This window comes from Coffea arabica, chromosome 8e, assembly GCF_036785885.1.
Source record: "Coffea arabica cultivar ET-39 chromosome 8e, Coffea Arabica ET-39 HiFi, whole genome shotgun sequence".
In the NCBI taxonomy this organism is placed as follows: domain Eukaryota; kingdom Viridiplantae; phylum Streptophyta; class Magnoliopsida; order Gentianales; family Rubiaceae; genus Coffea; species Coffea arabica.
In genome coordinates, this window is record NC_092324.1 from 2975809 (window position 1) to 2988335 (window position 12527).

At 34.6% G+C, this 12527-nt stretch overlaps 1 protein-coding gene across 6 annotated transcripts; it reads left to right on the forward strand.

The window, feature by feature from the left end:
- The first annotated feature begins 3290 nt into the window (after positions 1-3290).
- Positions 3291-9608, forward strand: LOC113703406 (uncharacterized protein At4g17910-like). Of its 6 annotated transcripts, none has more exons than XM_072060680.1 (8): positions 3297-3428; positions 3720-3770; positions 4323-4441; positions 4978-5051; positions 5224-5297; positions 5396-5500; positions 5604-5677; positions 9096-9608. In XM_072060680.1, the coding sequence occupies exons 3-6, from the start codon at positions 4331-4333 to the stop codon at positions 5443-5445; spliced, it is 309 nt and encodes a 102-aa protein (XP_071916781.1). In that variant the 5' UTR covers positions 3297-3428; positions 3720-3770; positions 4323-4330; the 3' UTR covers positions 5446-5500; positions 5604-5677; positions 9096-9608. The 6 variants fall into 6 exon arrangements, with proteins under 6 accessions (XP_071916785.1, XP_071916781.1, XP_071916783.1 ...); XM_072060682.1 differs by having other exon boundaries at positions 5608-5677; XM_072060681.1 differs by lacking the exon at positions 9096-9608 and adding an exon at positions 6178-7616.
- The last annotated feature ends 2919 nt before the right edge of the window (positions 9609-12527 follow it).

Sequence of the window (12527 nt, forward strand, 5' to 3'; positions counted from 1 at the left end):
GCTCGAGATCGACTTAATTAGCTCGAGCTCGACTCGAACTCGATATTGTCGAGCTCGTATTCGAGCCGCTCGCGATCGGCTCGCGAGCGGCTCGATTCGCGAAACACCCCTAATCCAGAGTACTACATAGGAGGTCCTAGTTTCAAAATTCCCTATTTACCAAAAAAAATATTAAAAAAAAAAAGCTTTTCCAGAGCGGGGATGTTATGCGCTTGGCTAGTGTTCCATTAGTTAATTGGATTTTGGGGACAATATTTAGAGACTCAAGAAGGAAAGCGGAATCAGTAAACTTGAAATTTAATTTTTGCAACATTTGTGTGGGAATGAACTCAAAGAAAAGCAAAAGTTTCAAGAAGGTGTCCCTAGCCATTGCACAGACAAAATGTACAAACAAATGATGATAATCCTTTAAACCTTTTTTAATTCTAGCATAGGAATTTGTGATTCCATGATGATGGAAGATGTATTAATTAAAAGGATAAAAGATCAAAGTACCTTTTAAGATTAAATAAAGCAACAACATATAGTTTAATGTTAAATTGAAAGGGTATGAAATATAACCCATGTCAGAGGATAACAATACATTATGGAAAAAAAAAGAAACTAGTATTAGATTACTAATTCAAATCTCCTTTTTTTTTTCTTTCGTAAGACTTGAAATCTTCTCTTGAGCCAAAAAAAAAAAAAAAACTACTAGTAGATTAATAGTAGATTGAAATCAAATTTAACTACAAAGATGGAACGTAATATTTTTGAATTCTAATGTTAAAAAGCCCTTGACAATGATCCCAGTTGGATTCTTTAAGATGCATCTAATCATAGATCATGGACACAATTTTAATTTTTATTCATTAATAGGATATTTTAGGAAGAAAACCAATCACAGATTATGACATTCTTTTCTCTTATTAGTTGAGAAAAGAAACAAGTTTATTTGTTTGCCTGGAGGTGGGACGAACATGTAAATATATCGTTGTTGATTTGCGTTCTCGTAATTATGTTTAAACCGTTTCTTTCATTATGTGTTTTAGTTACACCATCATGTTTAAATGATAAAATAGCAAAAAGAAATCGGTAGTAAGTGACAGTTTAGCAAAAGTATGTACATCCTAAGCAATCTTTCTGGGAAAAAAAAGATTTTTTAGTTTGTTTGGATTGAAATTATTTAAATTTTTTCCATTATTTATCATAAAACATATTTTAATGTGATATATGTAAGATAAAAAATAATTAGAAACCTTATTTTATGAATAATAAAAAAAGATTTATAAATAATCCAATCCGGGTGGTACGTCCTGAGAATGGTTTGCGAGCTCTCGCCAAACGTTTAATATAAAATTAGAATTTGATTTGTTAAAAGTCCTTGAGATGTCAAGTATGACAAGAACTGTGAATCATGAGCGTCCTAAAATAATCTTAAAGCAAATACGTTGGGAGTTTAGATCAAATTAATTGTAAGATTCTTTTCTTCCAAGCAAGTATAATATTTTATGATTATTAATATTCGCACTCCCATTTTAATCTATTACACTCCAATTTGCTTGCTAAATAATATGCCTTCAAGAAGTACAATAGGATAATTTGGGAGGACAAATATCACTTCCCTATTTTACCAAAACCACCATTCTAAGGCATATAGTGAAACAAATGACTAAAGGTGCATTTGATAAAATTGAAATTTGAAATATCAAATTTGAAGTTTGAATCCATTAAATTATTGAAGTGTTAAGTACTAAATCTAACACATTTAAGTGTATATCATATTAAGTGAAAATTGAATAACTATCACTTATTTTTGGGAGTAAATTTTGTCTGGAAAATTCAGTATCACTTAATTAATTCAGATATTTGAGTTTTGGTTATCGAACAAGTCTGAACATGTTAAAATCTAAATCCATTAAGTTTAAGTGTTGAATTGAATTATGAAATAGGGTCTAAAATGTGATAAAGTGGTTTGTTAGTAGAAGTAAATACCGGAAAGGCAAGATTGTTGGAGTCACACATACGATAGAAGATAATAATGCTTGAAATTGTTTTAAAATATAATTTTGAAATTGTTTCAGAGTATAATTTTTCAAAAAATTTTAGACGCATGATTATCATCTACTTTCTAGGTCAAAAAGCCCACTCTATCTAATAATCAATACGATATGCAAATTATTTTTTAAAATTAATTCTCTCAAAATTCGCACCTTTCTGAATAATAACCACCCCTTAGATGTGGGATCAGCCAATACGCATTAAAACCAGGTGCAGTTTAGTCATTATACCAGTATTTATTTCGTAATCAGATCATGACTAACTGTTCTGACGTTGTAGTAACTTGCATATCGTATTGAATATATATAATGATGTGCTATTTTAGAACTTTAATTTATCATTTAACAAAGAGCTATATCCTATATAATCAACTAATAAAAATGTCAAACTCTTTTCAAAAAAAAAAAAAAGATGAAGAAAACCTCCCGAAAAATAAAATGGGACATAATAACTTTCCAAAGCGATAAATACTTTCTAACATGTAACACTAATGACGATAATCCCTTTAAACTTTCTTATTCGACTCTAGGATTTTGTGATTCTATGATGATGATGCAAGAATTAGTAAATTGAAAGGCTACCTCGCTGTATATTCTTGAGATAAGTCTCTACACAGTTTTAAGAGATTAGTCTGTTTAAAAGGTTGGAGAATCCCTAAGTGACAAAAAAAAAAAGAGACGAAAGATCAAATTACCCGTTAAAATTAAAGCCCTCACACTCGGCCCATGACAAAAAAATAAGAATAATAAATAAAGTTGCAGAGCTCAAAAATGCCCACATTCAGACAGGGGCAGAGAGGGACTCGGGGCACGGACGGTTGCAGGTGCAACCGTCCCTGCCAATTTTGATCATTATCAACACCATGTAACTTTCTTTGTACATCGTATAACTTTTTTTTCACAGGATGTTTTTTCACAACAGATAGTGGTGGGTCCCATACTTGACACGAAAATCGAGTTACATGATGTAATCTCAGCCACACAAAATTTTGAGGGCCAATCTTGGCCCTCAACCGTGCAGGGACGGTCATACTGATGACCGTCCCTGCCCCAAATCCGAGAGTTAAGAGGGCGTACCCGGGAAGCCCTCTTTGCTCAGAGACTGACCCGCTTGGCTAGGAGCCCACGCGCAGCCGTCAAATGAGATCGCATATAAAGGCGCCGTTCTGGAACCACGCCTTGGAAATGGGACAAATGGCAGATACTACTTACTTCCTAGTTCCTACTCTCTCCAAACAACGTCGTTTCGTTGGGTAATTTACTAATTTTCAAATACTCCTAATTGAAAAGGCGCTTCATCAAGCTTCTGGCATTTGATTCGTCGATCGTCAGAAAAGTGGATTCCAATCTCAAGTCCTACAACCCCAACAAGCAGCTCAAAGAACAGTAGTAATTTTCTCCCTCCTTCCCTATTTTTTCTCTTTGAATTGGTTAAATTTGTAAATGACTGCTAAGTATTTGAGACCAATTGGAAAAAAAAATGTGGATAGATTTGTTAGCAATTTGACTGGCTCGCCTATGCTCGAGCTCTTCGTTGTTATTACAACATTCTTCGTAAGAGACCCTATTCTTTTCTTCATTTTCATTTTTTTAAAAACTTTTTCGAAGCTGTGAATTTCTGCTCTTTCCTCTTTTTTTTTTATTTTTTATTTTAAAAAATTTTTGTGTTTGTGATTTCAGAGTTTAATACTTCTTCTATGGCGAACCTTTGGCTGTAATGTCATATAGTTGGTAAGTATTATACGCATTGTTGAATTTGTAAAATCCGAACTTTGCAGGAGTTTATTCAGTTAGTTCCATTACCTTAATTTCATAAAGCGAAATTATTGCATCAATTGTCTGTATGTCTGAACAAAAAAGTATTTCGTGCTGGTGCGCGGAAATTATTTGTCTTTCTGCTTTAGATAATGTCTTAAGTGTAGTTGGAGAAGAAACTGAGGTTGGCAGGTTCCATTTGGTTGGGTATTTAAAATTAAAGTGGATTGCAGCTTCCAAATCCTTTGAGAAGTCTATCTGCATTGCATCTTATGATTTGGAGTGGTTTATAACATTTTTGCTTTGAATGATTATAAATTTGAAAAGAAGCAAGTTTAATGGGATTGGAATGCATTATGTCAAATAACAATGAACATATTGCATGTTTGTTTTGTGGCATATTTATTAATTTTATGTATATCGAATGGAATTTTTACTTGATGATCTCAGGGATGCGAAGCGCTATTATTTGTGTGCTATCTGTTTATTGATCAGGATCTCTTTTTTATTTTCGTCCTAATGCTGCAGAAGCCTCTATGAAGAAAAATGATGATGAAGTTGCTGGAAATAAGAGCCTGAGGGCTGTTGTTGCTGTGATGGTTGTAGATTTCCTCATCCTCCTTGTCCCATTTTCTTTATTTCTTACTGTAAGTGCTTTGTACTGGCTATATTGAAATTTGTTAACTCTAAGTGCTTTATTTCTCAGCTGTTTTGTTTGAATGTAATATATTTGCAAATAATGGTGGATGTGGAACCTGGGGATTCAGTGGGAACAACTAGCTGTATTGAAATCCTCACTTTCTTCTTCACATACACAAGAGGAATACATGTCCTTACGTGCTGCTCTTGCGGGGCAGCATTTCGGGTAGAGGCCTTAAATGTCAAACTATACATGTCAATCCTGTGGAAAGATGGGTTCATTCTTTGTTATTTTTTAGAGTTGCAAAAAGTTTGTCGTTCTCAGGTACTTAGGTGAAGGTTTTGTCTTGAGATACTTTTGAAAATGGTTTACTCGAAGAGGTTGTTGACTGATGGATGGTTGGTTGTCAACTAATCTTAAATAGGCAGCTTCATTGCCTGGACTTCAAATTTCTTTACCAGCATATGTAGATCCTTTATCTTTCTTGTCATAGTGTTTGCACACACAATCATTGTAATTGTTGCTGACATCAGTTTATTATAGGTTTTGTCTGAATGGATATGTGTGATTACAACTTTGCTGATCTTGTTGCTGCTTATCTCTTTTTCAGCTAGAAGGTGAATGCATATCCATAGAATTTTTTGTGCTTTATCTATGTTTTTGAATTTGGTTATGCATTATTTACCTGCAAAATACCAAAACATCTGGGTAGATACACTTTACAGTTCATTTGGAATAATTTAGTCTATGCAAATTATTACATTAGAAATGTACTAATCCTCCATACAGATTTAGATCTTCTTTTCAGGAAAGTGGTGTCTTTTCTTTTAGGACAAATATCTCATCTTACGTTGGTTGCTATGGTATGCAAATTGTCTTATGATTAAATACATTGTGGTTTTTCCCTTTTGTCTGTTAAGGCTGCATTTCTTTTCCTTGAAATTTCCAATTTTGGCTACAGGTGTAATCGCTGCAGATGCTTGCCACGTGCTTGTGTATTTTGGCTGTTGACTACAAACTACCTCCCAGAAAATATGCTAAAACAGAGACCTACGGCACTGGTTCGGTAAGATTCTTGAGCTGCCTACACTTTTCTCTTTGATAGATATCTTTAAAGATAAGTGCCTGACTAGCAATTCCTCTTTACTTTTCTTTTTCTTGTCTATTAGATAGATCTTGGGGTGGGCTCATCTGTTTTAGTCAATTCCCTGGTTTCACAACAGGCACGAGGCAATTCAATAGTGTAAGTGGTTGTTTGTGCTTTCATTCTCTAAATGCTTAATTTTCTTTTAGAGGAAGACTGGCCATTGTTTTTGGACTATCTAGTTACAGTGCAGTTGAAATGCTATATATGTTCTTTGCATATGCATGGCAAGGGTTTCAAAATTGACAGGTAATATTTGCTCACTTTAGCGACTTCTTTTGAATGGCTATATAATAGTGACATAGCGTTGCATGCTTAGGATGAAATAGAATTTAATCATGCATATGCATGAATTCTGCAAGCTTATGTGAGTCACTGGATAATTGTTTTTTCTATTTGCTATTGTTGTTCTGTCCTGCTTGTGCAACTTACAGCTTACAATCAAAATGTTTTTAATACTGTTTCAACACACTGAAAAATCATATGCTTCTTTCAGCTCAAATGTGGTTGAAATTTTCTTTTTTTGTGTCAGAGGAAAAAAATATCCATGTTTTCCCTTTCATTTTGTACTGTTAATCAGAGCTGATTTTTTATTTCAGGACACTCAGAAACAATCTTTCTCTCGGATGAAAAAGAACTAAGGAAGTAACTTAAATATTGAACTCAAAAAAAAAAGCTAAGAGGTTGTGTTAAAGCCCACTTGCTTAGTCCATGATTAGAAACATTGAAGTGTCAAGGACAAAAAGCCCACATCCGGGCAGGGGTAGGGGAGTTAAGAGGCCCATCCTGGGAAATCCACTGTGCACCCCGTTCAGAGAGTGCCCTTGCTGGGCTAGTGTGAACAACAATATAAGGGGCTATTCCGCAACCTCGATGTGGGCAGTTAATAGTAGTAACAGACAAGTAATAATAAAGTATTGGCAAATGGCAAGACAAGCCCTGCGCTCGTCCCCGTTCCCTTTCTGCTTTAGTGACGCACCCGTTTGCTGAGATTCCATTTCACCCGTCTTTAAGGACAAAAAATCTCATGGTGTCGATTTTTTATCATTAAATAATTTTTTGTCACAAATTAGTTTCTAAACTAACTTGCCTGCACATTCGTGATCATTTCATTGATTACTATTCTTAATTTATAAAATAATCAGAGCACATGTCAAAACACAAAGGTGTATATGTTCACCATATGAATCTGATTATTTTGTAGATTAAGAGCAATAATAGATGAAATGGTTTGGGGGTCTGTTGATTCATCAATTTAGTGGCTAATTTATAATAAAAAATTATTTGATAATCAAAAGTTGTTGCGGACAATAGTTTAATAATCATCGAGATTTTTTGCCCTCTTATAAATAGTGGGTGTGTTTGGATTAGGAAGATTTGAAATAAAAAAAAATTACTTCACAAATTTCAATCATCCTTTTATCTCACATACATCATGACACAAAAAGTGTTATAGTAATTATCTCAAATGCATCATCCAAATTTGCAAAAAGTGTTTGCAAATTTTTTTTTTTTTTTTTTTGTCAACACAGGGGTGTCCGGGTCAATCCTTACGGGGCCCGACTAATCCCCTGCAGCCCGGGAGAGGAGGCACCACTCCACACCGAACACGTTAACAGCGGGGCTCGAACCCTGGACAAATCAGGAAGGTCGCCATACCCTAAGGAGGGGGAGTGGACCGCTCGAGCTACCCCGCGGGGGCAAAGACCGGCCACGTAGAGTGGCAAGTTGTGGGAGGCAGGGGTTGAACCCCTGACCTCCAGCATCCCAAAGAAGGGGATGACCACTGGACCCTCAGTTGTTTTGCAAATGAAGCTCTGGTTTCTTATCTTAATTTATATGTTACTATTCTCGTTTTTTCAACAGTGTTATGGTGCATAGAGCTTTGGGGCGAAGCTCTGCCCAGTCTGGGGGATTAGCTTCCAGACCAAAAAAAAAAAACAGTCGTGTGGTGCATAGAGCTTCGATGTTTTCTTTTCAAATTGGTAGACAAAAATTCTAAGTGAAATATATCATGAAACCGACAAATTCAGATCTCTATCGTGACACAAACTGGCCGAAATGGCGACTGGTTGAGAAATTTGCATACGCAACGTATAGCAAGATTTTCAAGGCATGTTAGCTACAAAAAGCAAAAACAAATCTTTTCCAGCTTAAGCTATAGAACAAAATTCCTTGGCGTACGCAATTCAGCTGGTAATAACATTGGCCATGAGGTTGTTGGTTGTAATTTTGAATCCTTTTTTTATTTTTTAAAATTTTTTTTTAAAAAAAATTTCCTGATCTTTGCAAAGTTCAGAATAAGAGAAATATATCCTTGCCTTCATATTATTGAAAAGAACTAGCCAGTGGGTTACTAGTCATGTGTAGTGTGCATAAATAGCATCTGTTTCAATCGAGAATTATTGAAAAGAAGAAGTGACGAGTGGTATGTAGGAATAAACTTCTATTCTGATAGACGAGATATTTTTCTAAGGATGAATTATATTTGTCAATGTTATGTTTCAACGGGGTGTCTTTTTTATTTCCTATGCTTTTGACAGGGTAGGAAAATTGGAATCAATCAGTGCCTTTTTGACCATAACATAATGTATTCAGTCTGGTCTAAATTTTTTTCTGAACTTCTTCCCTGATGTATTTGCTCTCGTATGGATACTTATGTTTAGTTGAACCATACTTTAGTAGGTTTTCAACTTGCAATACTATTCATTCCTGATTTGAATAATCAAGTGAAGTAGTAAGTACATGTACTCAAGAACTCTCATAATCATGTTAAGGTTGTCACAGATTATAACAACAAAAATTCTGCTTGTAACTAAGAGAGAGAGAAAGGAGGAGGAGGAAGAGGAGGAGAGGAATGAAAGGAAATGCAGAGAATGCAAAATTTTGAAATCTACTATTCAAATTATGAAAAAGCGAATTTTACATATTGACATGTAATTTTTTATTACAAGAATACTGAGCTTTTGCAAGCCATGAATCAAATGTCCTCCCTTTTTTTTTTTTACTGTACTCATATTATAATATTGTTTTAATTATTTACAATGAAGTGCAACTTATTATGTAAAGTACACACGATTCAAAAGACGAAAAATAAGGATAGAAATGATTGCCAATAGAATTGTAACTGAATAGAATAACTCTTGAACATGTTATAATTCGTTATTAATTATTTGTATAATTTTCTAACAGAAGTACGATATTTAATTAGGATATTTTCTAATAGGTGCTCATAAGGCACGTATTAAAATATATTTTACGTGTTATATTTTTTAAAATGTAAGATTTATTAGAAAAAATAAATAAATACAAGGAAAGCTGGGTAAGATTAAATAGGGAAAATGTATAATAATTGTTAATATATGTATGTACATGATAGGTTAAGTAAATATTAACTATATCAATATGTGTACTGTGGGCATCCGTTAGAAAAACACATTTCATTATTGTTCAAAATGTGTTAGATCATTCACAAACAATCACCTAACACATTTAATTATTGTTCAAAATGTATTAGATCATTTACAAGCAATCATGGTGATATCAACGGATGGTGCCCTTTCCTGTTCAGAGATGGTGCTGACAGTTCCTGTCCCAAACTCGAAGGGACGGGGTCCTGAAGGCAAATGGATACAAAAGGGGAGCAGTAGGAAATAAGCTTTTTGGAGGTGCAGGAACTAGGAGACTAGAGTAGTAGTTACAAATTACATGCGAACAAATCAGAAGAAGACAGCTTCACGTGTAGGGTTGGGAAAAACCACACGCTTGCTTCCACATGACCTGTTTCTTCTCTCTTTTCCCCACCAGCCACCACCATGCACTCATTCCTGCGCCACCACAATCAACAAACTTAGGGATTGCTGCATTTTATGCCCCTCGTTTCTACCCCATGCACCCCAAAACCTGGATTGCTTGCTTATGTTTCTGTTGTTTTACTCTTTCTAGTTACTCACAAGAAGATGGTAATCTGAGAAACAATTGCACAGAATAAAACTTGGGATTTATTCAAACCCAAAAAAAAAAAAAGCACTTTGGGTGGTATATGAAAATTTTCTGTTATTTTGGGTTCTATACGATGGATTTGAAAGATTAGAAAAGAAAACGAGAATCCCATCCTTTTTCTTTCTTGTGTTTATTTGTCATGAGACACAAATTTGATGATCAGTCATTTGTCAAATGGCTCATTTCGAATTTAGTGGCTCTTGATTCACTGAGTTCCTTTGCCCTTTTCACTTTTTTGAGTTCATGATTTAGTGGCTGTTTTTTTCAATTTTCTTATTGCCCCTTTGAATTTCCCCACCACATCTTGTGGCACAGGATGTCTAATAATTGGTCCCAGACTGTTCCTACCGAGTAGTTCCTAACCAGCATCAAGAATTGAGAAGATGTGCATTCTTAGCCCATAAGTGATCTTAGTGGGCATACTTAAGATGTAAGAAAATTGATTTTTGTTGGACCCTTCTTACCAGCTAGTCATGCCCGGCTAGATTTAACAAAATATTGGGTTAAAAATGAACAAGTGAAAGAAGTAACTGGTATTCTTTTTATAAGATTACATATACAATAACAACACATGCTATAACTGCGCAATCAATTATAATTGATTTAAGGTACAATTAACACCCCTACTTAGTAAGATTGTATTGGATTCTGCCCAATGGCCAGGGGATGGATCTTGGGTTTTTTTCCCACTACCAAGTTCAGGATTCAAAGTTTGTGTCTGACGGTTGGAGGTAGAAAGGATCGGGAGGGTAAAAAATAAAAAGGTGAAAAAAAAGAATAAAGTCAAAATAAATTCACAACTTGGTGAAGTTTGAACATGGGGGCTTTATACCTCAATCATAAGATCAAAATCTCATCGCCAAAAGCATTGTTGCATACTTATGGAAGAACGTAGGAGCTTTGGTTTCTTGGAACATTATTATCATCTACATTTTGGTGAGTGGACTGCAGAATGACTCGTAATCCTGTCTTTGCTTTGTTGGCTGTTTCCCATAATTAAAGCCACAACAATACAAGGGCATGCATATATGCTGTGCAATTTCTGGATCAAGCTTCAACTTACAACACCAATCTAAATTAAAACCAAAGTGCAATTGAGGTTGAACTATAACTTTTCATCAGAAAAAAATTGTTAAAAAAAGGGACTTAAAATCTTAGTTTCGAGAAGAATACTTGAATTTTGATTACTTTCACTTTAAAACTTGAAAACCCTGAATAATTTGTTCACTGAGCTCAGGACATTCGCGCAATTAAGAATCTTTGGCACAATCCTGGTGGAAAAAATAATTCAGCTTCTAGATTGGATTGACAAAAATTAAAGCTACAAATCATTTAAGTACTTTTCTTAAAGAGGTCAACTTGGTGTGGAGACACATTATATGGTCTACTAGGCACCCCGGATAGTCATCGTTGAATATGGCAACATCTAGTGGACAAAAAAATAAAGAAAATAATTGAGACAATTTTTCCATTCTGGCATGAAAACTGATTTAGTTAAATCATATATATGAGTCTTCAATTCCCAATTTAATTGATAGAGACATTAATTATGTGACTGTTAAATTCTTGGTTTGACTCTCAAATCATCTGCTCATTTTCCTTCACATTATAAGGTTTGTAATTTCTCCCTGCACCAAAATAACTAAAAAGTCATATATATATATATATATGACCATAAACAAATACGGTAGAGCATCTCCAAGTATAAAATGGTGAGACTTGAAAGCTACGTTTCTTAGAACCACATAGCATTAGCCAATTTAGACTCCTTATTTTTTTAACCTAACAAACAAAGTATAAACAAAGCTTTTAAAACTACAAGTAATTTGGGAGAAGATTTAAAAAGATTTGGAAAGCACATGCTAGGCGGCTTCAAGAATCTATGTTTCTATTACACGACAACAAAGAAGAATGCTGGAGAGTTCATTCGACCAAAAACTGACATTTCCAGTGCCCTTTTTTAATTGAGTGTCCAACAAATATGCGTTTATGAAATGTACATGTCTAATGATATATTAATTAATTAATTAACTACTAATCTCGTTTTTTGATAGCAGCCTCAGACTCTATTGCCATGCCATGCCATGTGCTGATGGGTATTGACGTTTTCATATAGGATGAACTTGCAGCCCCCCTGTCTCTGTTTATCTAATGGTCTTTTTTTGACTTTAAGAGTTGTTGTGCATTAATTCTTAATCAAGCAGTTAATTATTTGTAATCACGTGATTAAGCCTGACATTAACAGTTTGGAAGAATCTGACACAAATCTTACTATTATTATAAGAGTTGTGCCAATTTTCAGCTTTTAAATGCAATAATTTAGACTTCTTTGACTATTTTTCCATTTCTTGGAGTATACAATGTAGACTTTTTGGACAGACTCTGCCTTTACTTCTTTTCTTTTCAACTATCACCGTTTATTCTACTCCTGCTCTTACTCTAACATATTCTAAAGATATATCCAATTGGGCCAATGAAGGAACCGATGGGAGTTGAACTACCATCAAGCCAGATGGGTGCAGTACGCATCTGTATAAATTTAACAAAGTCACGTGGTAGCAAAGCGATGAAAAACAAGATTTAAACTTTTGACTTCTCATTACACCGGACTTAAAATCATTGATGGTTGCTAACAGTCCAAACGATGGTTAAGTGACCTTGGTAGTTAAGTCATATATGACATTGACATAGATAACCAAGTTTGAAATTTGAGATGAAAGCTACTTTGTATGTATATCGTGTTGTTTAGTGGTGTTAATTAACAGCGTCGAGAGGAAGGACTTTCTTTGTCATTAGAGGGAAAACAAAAACTAGAAAAACATGGTGGAAAAACTCAAAATATTGACTTTTGATGGAATAAATTGTGAGTCGTGTCTCCATGGCCAGAGTTCATACGATTAAGTGTCCATTTAGGGTGACATGAGTAAGCGTTGTCTGTACACATATT

Coding starts and splice junctions, on each gene's coding strand:
- LOC113703406 (XM_072060684.1), top strand. CDS start 4,331: ATGAAGAAAAATGATGATGAAGTTGCTGGAAATAAGAGCCTGAGGGCT. Junction 4,442..4,977: donor CATTTTCTTTATTTCTTACT/GTAAGTGCTTTG, acceptor AGTTTATTATAG/GTTTTGTCTGAATGGATATG. Junction 5,298..5,395: donor ATCTTACGTTGGTTGCTATG/GTATGCAAATTG, acceptor TTTTGGCTACAG/GTGTAATCGCTGCAGATGCT.